Raw genomic sequence first — 9,227 nt, 5'->3', positions numbered from 1 at the left:
TTACTAATCCACAGGAAGGTAAGAAAAAAAAAAAAAAAAAACATTTTTCATTTTATGATGTACTTACAAGAGCCCATATAGCTGCAGTGCTTCCTAGTGCCAGGCCAACACGCAGCCAGTTTGGGCTGGATGTATCTGGTTTCCTTGCGGTGTACATTGAGCGACTACATACTGAAATAGAAATATATATGAATATGATAAATCTCTACAAGAACCATATATCAGCACATTTAGAGAAAACCTATTTGAATAAAAACAATGAATAGAAATATAGACCCCTGTAAGAACATTATTGTAACATTTATTAGATACAGAATTTATATGAGTGTGTGGTGGTAACTGATATAAATTTGTCCAAATACAAAGCATTTTGTACGTAATTAGGCTGCACAAGTTTAAAGGGGACCTGTCACCCAGACAGACATTCCAGTCTCTTATTCAAATCAGTGCATGGATTTGGACCCTGGCAACCAGATTGTCGAGACTGAAAACTGGAGAGCTGCTGAATAAAAAGCTAAAGAACGCAAAAACCACAAATAATAAAAAATGAAAACCATTTGCAAATTGTCTCAGAATATCACTCTCTACGTCGCAGTGAGCTCCAAGGAAATCTAGCAAAAGTCTCATATGAGCTATCAGGAAACCAACCTGAATGCCTGGCCCAGACTGGCAATCTGTGGGTTCTGGCAAATGCAAGAGGGGCTGCTATAAGGTGCCATAGACCGTCACTATTTAGTGGGCTGGTAAGGGCTGTTTGGTCCTCTGTGTACCTGAATTTCCAGGGCCTATTTTGATTCTCAGTCCAGACCTGCTGAGTGCCATTGCCCTAAAATCTCACATAACCTCTGCAGGTCTACTATGTGAATGACAAGTATGGCTTCAGCCTTACGGGTATCATGTTCTCACAACACTTCATCATAGTGTCTATGATGAAGTGTTGTTAGAACACGAAACGCGTAAGGCTGTAATCCACACATGTACTTCAATAAAGACCTGTTTTTACTACTACTGCCTGGAGGATTGCTCTTTGAGTGCCTACTAGGGTTGCCACCATTTTAAAAAAAAATTACCGGCCAGTGGTGGGGGTTAGAACTAAAGAGGCGGAGCCACTGGGGGGTCGAGCCACGTCGCCAGAAGACGAAGAAAATGTAAGTTTCCACTGGAGGGCAAGGGCTTTTGTTAAGGGTATTACAAATTACCAGCAGCTACATTGCCAGTAAATCTGTAATACCAGCCCCGGCAGGTGTTTCACAGGCTAGGCCGGTAAAATACCGGCCGGGTGGCAACCCTAATGCCTACCCTACAAACAATACGGTGATGTCCACTCCTTTATGCTGAAGGCTTCGGGCAGAGCTCCTGAACCTTTTTTTTTTTACATGGTGAGTCTCTTTAAAAAGAAATGTTTGTGAAGCATGGCTTCAGCTCAGGTCTGTATAGGTTGCACAACAGGACCAAGACATACATATAACTTGAGCTATTCAGAATTGCTCTAGCAAATGAATTTGTCCAATTTACACTGAATACACGAGCACTGGTGGGGCTGTTTGTTATTTCTAATAAAAGCACATGAACTTTAAGATAATAGGGCATCCGCCTGAGATTTCCCTCTCTCTAACCTGTATTTACATTCTGTCAGACCTGTATTATTATTATTGAATGTCAAGGGAAACTTGCCATGTCAAAAGGGTCACTCAGGCCTGAGCTGAAGGAAAGTGCTCTCAGCAACTCTACTCTGACTTTACTCTGTGTCATTCAATGATTCCATGGCAGTACAGTTATACAAGCAGCAATATCGTGAGTGTCAGTGACACATTTATACAAGGCAGACGCTTTCTAAAGAAGGTTATACATTTAAGCCATAACTCACGTGCTAAGGGCAGTCTCAAAGTCCCGGTTGCCCGTGACACCAACATGGCGGCTTAACCTAGGTCTAACTCGATCGATTTCTCTGCTCTCGCTTCACCGCTCAGGCTTCAGGCAAGACCAAGCAAGTACCGAACGACAAAGGCTTCCTGCCTCCGAGAAGAGGCGTGGTACCGGGTCAAGACGCACGCGCTACACTACCCCTGACCCGGGAAGCTGTCCCTCCTCCTTCCGCCATTTTGGCCTCTGCTTCTTGTCGGGTCTGTTCTGCTACCACGTGAACTGACCGGCCGGCGGTATTTTGACAGGCCTGGGCATAGGAAAGTCCGGAAGTAGACTGGCTCGCCCCTTCCATTGTGCTGCGCATACAGCAGCCGGCTACTAGCGTGTGTTCTGGGATAGTGACTGTTCATCCTTATCGCTCCCAGCGGCCCCAGGCAGCCGAAACACGGCACGCGGCCAGTGCCCATAAGAAGGGAGCGGGTGGTGTGAGGGAAGAGCAGCTCGTGCAGTGGGAGCGAGGATGCCGAGCGTCAGCCTCCCGCCTAAGGAGAACGCACTCTTCAAGCGCATACTGGTAAGAATGGGATAAACCACTGAATGGAGGGGGTCCTTCCTGCATGTAGCTTTTCTGAGTCTCTGATTTATTACTTTTTCACGGCTAACAGTGGGCTGGGAAAACCACCAAAGCACCCTGTGCTCCTACAGCACTTGTTGCTTGTTATTTTCAGCATCATCCAATATGAGGGTGTTAGTGGGTAGCAGGACCAGGGAGGCCTCTGCTTGGACACTCCCATACCAGGCCAAATGCCTGTGGAGAGAGCAGACACCCTGCTGCTTGGATTGTGAGCTGGAGGGACAAGTGAGTTTGTGGGGTGAAGGTATTGGCACAGAGCCTAGTGCATTTACCAGTTATATTGGCAACTGTAGTGGCTCCCTCATATGGTCTTGTTCCCCATCATAGTCATCCCTGCAGCACTACATTGCTCTATCTGTCAGGAAATTCCAGCCAGTGAGGCTGCGCATATGTCAATTCCATCACCCTGGTACCACTTGCTCTGTGTCCCATTGGATTGTGAGCCTAACAAATACAGGACAGAATCAACCAAATACAGGACAGAATCAACCAAATACAGGACAGAATCAACCAAATACAGGACAGAATCAATCAAATACAGGACAGAATCAATCCCTGAAGGCAACTCATTTTAACTGGAAAACTGCAATAAGTAGAGCAAAGGGGTTTATCCAGGCAATATTGTAATCTAAATGTGGAAGTGTATAGGATGAATATCTGTAAAATTGGGCAAAACCATAGATTATAGTTATACTGCAGGTAAGGGAGGGATAACTATCATTTTGGCGGTGATAGAAGCATGAACGCTATACATGGAGATGTAGTGAGGAGGTTTGATGATCAGACTTCTGTGGCAGCTGAAGACTATTTCTCAAAATCATGTATGGAAAGAGGCTGGCAAAATATTTTGTTGAAACAAGCCATTGATCTACATATGAACAGGAAAAAATACTGCCCAGTTGTCTGGTACAGGTTCAGGCAGCATGTCAGCATATTGCATATGGTGTTTCACTCATCTGACTAATCTGCAGTCCTGGCCCATGGCCAGTAGTTTCATTCACATAACTTTTCCCATAGTGACTAGTGGCATTCCTACAGAAAAATATGTACCTTCTCTCTTCGTTGTTTAAAGTGCTGGTGCACCTTGCAGTAAACTTTTGGATGTTATAGAATGGCCATTTTTTAAGTAGCTTTTTAATTGGTCTTCATTTTATTTATTTTTTTAAATTCTTCTTCTGACACTTTCCAGTTTTCGAAGGGGGGTCACTTATCCCATCTAAAAACCAAATGCTCTGTAAGGCTACAAAGTTAATTGTTATTGCTACTTTTTATTGCTCTTCTTTCTATTCACTCTCTCGTTCAAATCAGTGCATGGTTGCTAGGGTAATTTCAATCCCAAATAAATAACAATAACTCAAACAATAGAAAATGAAAAACAATTATAAACTGTCTTAAAATATTAGTCCAAATGAGCATATCAGGCAGCACTCCGGCCAGGTTTGAGGAGGTTTTATTGCAACATTTGAGGTAACAGCATCGCCTTACGCGTTTCGGGAAAGCATTCCCTTAATCATAGGCAAAATATTCTCTCATCATCATACTTAAAGGTGAACAATGCCTTTAACGAGACATTGTGGAACATCTTTTACCCCACATAAAGATACAGGAACACCAAAAAATAAGTGTTTTATATAATATACTGTTGTGCTGCACAGGTAAAACAGGTGCGTTTGCTTCAGAAACTCTACTATATTTTATATAAACAAGCTGCTGTGTAGTCATTGAAAGGTGAAAAAGGCACAGGGAACACAGCAGATAACAGATAAACGCTGTAGTATTCAATGGGATTCTTTAGAAATTCCCTGTTAAGTACTGTGTATCCTGTGCTTGAATGGCTGCCCCCATGGCTACACAGCAACTTATTTATATAAACTATAGTTGTGTTTCTGATGCAAATTCTCCAATTTTACTAGTGCAGGGCTATATTTTCATTCCTTTAAAAACTTTAATTTTATGGTGCTAGTGTTCCTTTAACAAAAATGTTTCATTTTGACTTACATTGAGTTTTACTAGCATTTTTTAAGTCATCCATTGCTTGATGTTTTGACCTTTCCTTTTCCTCTTTTTTTTGTATTTTGTGGGTGCCTCTCATTGTGTCTACTAAATAATGATGTAAATCAAGTGTCCAAATCGAACGATAATTTGATGTATTCTTCAGAATGAGGTCCAGTTCATCTTTTAATCTCTAGGAGTTTATGATCCAACTTGTCCAAATAAGTTCAATAAGTTCAGGGTTTGAGGCCATGATTATGCTTTGTGTGCAAGCCCTGACATTTAAAATTGTACTTATTTGCCTGCTATGTGGGCTACTTTGGGCCTTTTGCACCTTTCTCTAAATTAAATAGATCACTATTGGTACTTCAGAGTGTCATCCATTGATTTACATTGTTGCTTGATTATGCTTTATATTAGATTGAACAATGTTATTACAATTACTTTTTATTTTTTGCATTAAAGACCAGATTCAAATGTGGGATTTGGCAGGTTCCCAAAATTTGTGGTAGGTATTCCCTGGTGATATAGATGCACAGCATTTATATTGATTGTACTCCATAGGCAGTCATGCAGTTTTTATTCATGACCGGTACATACGCACTGTTGTGGGCTTTATCTCGCAATTTATTGTATGTGCACTGAATAAGGAAATTTCGGATTGTTGTTGGATTGTAAATGTTACGTAACTGTCACATTTATTTTGTATCAGAACCAGTTGCCTTCTTTTTACTGTAACCTAGCCTCAGACTACATTACATTGCTAATGCCATTTTAGGCCTAGTTAATCTGGTAGTATAGTTTTAAGCATATCCCAATCTCTCTTTATAGGGGTTGTTTGCCATATTTTGTACAGGATAATGTATTTAATTACTAACATAAAAGCATCTATAAATACATTTTTCCCTTGTTCATGGTCCTAATTGAAGGTATTGTATTCTTTAGCCTGTGTTCTATCTAATCACTTTTAGTGTTGGAAAAAGTGGAACTGTGTTGTTTTGCTAGTAATCTGATGAGCAAATCTAAGTACCCTGGCAGTAGCAAGCAGAATGCACTGCTGTGTATAGTTAGTTATTCTTTCAGCAGTGAGCTTGCCAGGTTTTGTTGTTGTCCACCCTGTTTGAACGTTGTTAGACAGCACTCCCTTATGCTTAGCCTTATCAAAGGGAATGCTAAAACCTGTCATATAGCTACCCATAAGCTATGAATGAATTGTTACTTTTCTAAGTAAACTTGTAATCTTATTTGCTGTTAAAGGGGTTGTTCACCTTCAAACAAATAGTTGGTTTCAGATAGATCACCAGAAATAACGACTTTTTCTAATTACTTTCTAACTTCTGTGTGACCGTTTTTCTAATATTAAAGTGTAATTCTTCACCTTCTAAAGCAGCTCTGGGAGGGGGGGGGTCTAAACTGTTCTAAATTGCTACATTTAGTTGATACATTGATCTCCCTGATAAGCAGAATCCCAGAGTTTCATTAAAGACAGCTGTTAGAAATGATACAATCGTTTCTAATACTCCAGAGATGCTGCTGAGAAATGTATCAACTAAATGTTGCAAAATTGTAACCGTTCAGAGTCTGCACCTGAATTACTGAGCTGTCAGACTCAAACACCAGAGATGAACATTCAACTTAAAACTTAGATTTTGGAAAAACTGTAAAACATATACTGTATAATGGAAAGTAATTGAAAAAAGTCTTTATTACTGGGGAACAATAGGAAAACAACTGAACTGAAAAAAGTGTTTGTAAGGCGAACAACCCCTTTAGGGTCAGGGCACAAAGACAGATTCAGGGAGATAAGTCGGCCGGCAACAAATCTCCTCTTCTTAGGGGCGACTAATTTCCCCAAACTGCCTTCCCGCTGGCTAAAATATAAATCGCCGGCGGGATGGCACTCGGAGTGATTTGTTTTCTGAATTTGCCTCGAAGTAGATCTAAAATCCCATGGAATGGCCAATATTCATTAGATGGACTGAATGCCTGATGGTGTGCGTCTCTGCCCTAAGAGAATCAAGTTAACATTGTGCTTTTTGTAAGCAGATTATGGTTTGTTGCCTAACAAGTTACACTGCTTTTTGACAAGTGAGGCTGTTCCCCATGCCTGGTATACCTACTTCGTTTATTAGCGCGCTGTGACTTGCACTAATGCCGCCTTTTCTCAACCTGTCAAAGATCTGCTCCACCCATGGGAAGCCTCATGAACAAGTCTGTCTCTAACATTTGCAGTGTCAGCAGTCTCTTCCGCTACACTTGATAGATTGGGTCCTAACGTTTGTCATTTTGCCTGTGCTGTTTTTGGCAGTGTTACTCCCACACATTGTGACTGATTACATGAATATTCTTTCCTTTAAATTATATAGACATGGCAGGTCGGTCCAAATGACCGATTACTAAAGCCAGAGCTTCTTGTGCTTTAAAATGAAGAGGAAATCTTTGCTACCAGTGTTCCTTTCCAAGAATACATTGTATAACAGGTCCAGCTCTCCTCAGTGTTGCGGCCTTAGCCAAAGAGTGCTTAGCAAATACTTGTATTGTTCAGTTATTTGTATTACCTATCCTTCAAAGATTTTTTTTTTGTTTGTTTTTAATAACTTCTCCATTTAGATAAGCCATTTGCCCTGTACTTGTAGGCATGTGTATCTTGAAAACTGAAGCCATAAGACATGCAGGGAATGCACATATTCTAAATGTATTCTTTAACGCTTAGCCGTATTTAGTACGCTAAACAACAATCCAGACGCTGCAAGTATACATGGCTGCACTGTAGAATATTTTTTGCTGTGTTGTAGTGTTTACGTTTGTGTATTTCTTTTAGTTACTAAATTTGTAGTTCAACTTATACTGAATTGTCATTTAACAGTGAACAGGTGTCTTGAGAAACCATTTTATGGAAGGATGCTCTAATGCTGAAAATCAACTCCTAAAGTTAGTCTTTGTATTCCAGCATTTCATATTCTCCCCTTAATCTGTTAGAACAGTGCTTCGTAACCTTTTTCTGCAGGGAATCCAAATTAAGAATTAACTATGGGACCCAAACACTTGGTTATGTTAATTTTAATAACTAGTTTAATAAAATTTTAATTACTATTATCTTTTACTGTGTTTAGCAGATCATGGTGACCTAACTAAACACCATGGAGACCCCTTTTTTTGCATCCCAACCCCTTTCAGAAAGAGCCACGACTGGGATGGAACTGCTTTCTGGCAGGCTGTTGTTTCTCCTACTCAATGTAACTGAATGTGTCGCAGTGGGACCTGGATTTTACTATTGAATGCTGTTCTTAGATCTACCAGGCAGCGTTCACTGTGCATGTCTCCGCTTCACAGATGGTACTTTTCCGAACTCCCTAGTTACCACTGACGCGTTTTGCCGTTTAGGCTTCCTCCAAGAGCGAAGAAGAATAGTCATACAGTGTACTCAACCTGTGAAATACCAACACTGAATAAAAAAATCTTATTAAATGCTGCCTTTAAATTAGAGGCTTTATTTTTATTTATTTTTTTTGCAGAGATGTTATGAACACAAGCAATATCGAAATGGGTTAAAGTTCTGCAAACAGATCCTCTCCAATCCCAAGTTTACAGAACATGGAGGTGAGATTCAGAAAATAACTTGTTTGTTATGGATTACAATTTTTTTTGGTGGCTCAAATAGAAATTGGGGATACCCAGGGGAAAAAAACGTTCATGTTTCTTACATTTCCTTGTCGTCCCTCAGAAGATTTAGACTTCAGAAGATTTCACACTACTGCATGTGTGGGAATCTAAGTTTGCTCTAGGGATGTCTGGAAACCGCAAGTACAATGGTGGTGCTGTCTTAGTTCAGAAATCATCATTTTGTTTTCGTTGAATGTTTATTATAAAGGGGACATAAAACGAATGCCGGCTAAGTATTGTGTTTTACCTTTGAAGAAGCATGCACAGCTTTATTCTGCTGCAGTGTTTTAAGTCAGAACCAACAGTGCACTAGAAGCTGAAAAGTACACTGAAAACAACACTGAAAAAAATTTAATGAATGCTAATTAGAATTCAATTCAGTTTCACTATTCAAAGTTTTATTTTTGCTCTACATCATCGAAGTAAGACATTTTGTAATTTACACCAATTAAAATGTTAATTATTTCCATTAGCTCTATGCACTGTGTATCTTGGGCAAAGTCTTCAACAGGCTGCTCATTGCCAGTACAGAGAGCTTATCCAGGTGATTGTCCTGGTGTTAGAGCAACATTTTGTTCTTGCCCCCCCCCCTGATTCTGACATGACAGAATCTATAGAATGCGGTTAAGAGACTCCGCTGTTGCATTTTTAGATGGCTAGGCCACTACAGACTGTTTGTCCTGGTGTTAGAGCAACATTTTGTTCTGGGCCCCCCCCCCTGATTCTGACATGACATAATCTATAGAATGCGGTTAAGAGACTCCGCTGTTTCATTTTTAGATGGCTAGGCCACTACAGACTGAAGCCATTTTATAAGATGGCCAGTCACGTACTAATAATATATAGGATAGGTATAGGATCCGTTATCCGGAAACCCGTTATCCAGAAAGCTCCGTATTACAGAAAGGCTGTCTCCCATAGACAAATGATTTCCTTTTTCTCTATAATAATAAAACAGTAGCTTGCACTTGATCCACTGGACGCAAAACAATCCTATTGCGTTTATTTAATGTTTACATGATTTTCTAGTAGACCGAAGGTATGAAGATTCAAATTATGGAAAGATCCGTTA

The 9,227-nt window shown here is 40.3% G+C and overlaps 1 protein-coding gene across 1 annotated transcript in view; it reads left to right on the top strand.

Moving 5' to 3' along the window:
• Positions 1-2,109: 2,109 nt before the first annotated feature.
• The window catches only part of naa15.S (N(alpha)-acetyltransferase 15, NatA auxiliary subunit S homeolog), a 39,414-nt gene continuing 32,296 nt past the window's right edge, over positions 2,110-9,227 (top strand). Inside the window, 2 exon segments of the mRNA NM_001110714.1 lie at positions 2,110-2,440; positions 8,008-8,092. Coding sequence (NP_001104184.1) covers positions 2,387-2,440; positions 8,008-8,092 — 139 coding nt within the window. The 5' untranslated portion in view covers positions 2,110-2,386.

This window comes from Xenopus laevis, chromosome 1S, assembly GCF_017654675.1.
Source record: "Xenopus laevis strain J_2021 chromosome 1S, Xenopus_laevis_v10.1, whole genome shotgun sequence".
In the NCBI taxonomy this organism is placed as follows: domain Eukaryota; kingdom Metazoa; phylum Chordata; class Amphibia; order Anura; family Pipidae; genus Xenopus; species Xenopus laevis.
Note: the sequence above shows the minus strand (reverse complement) of the source record. Positions and strands in the feature narration are given on the sequence as shown.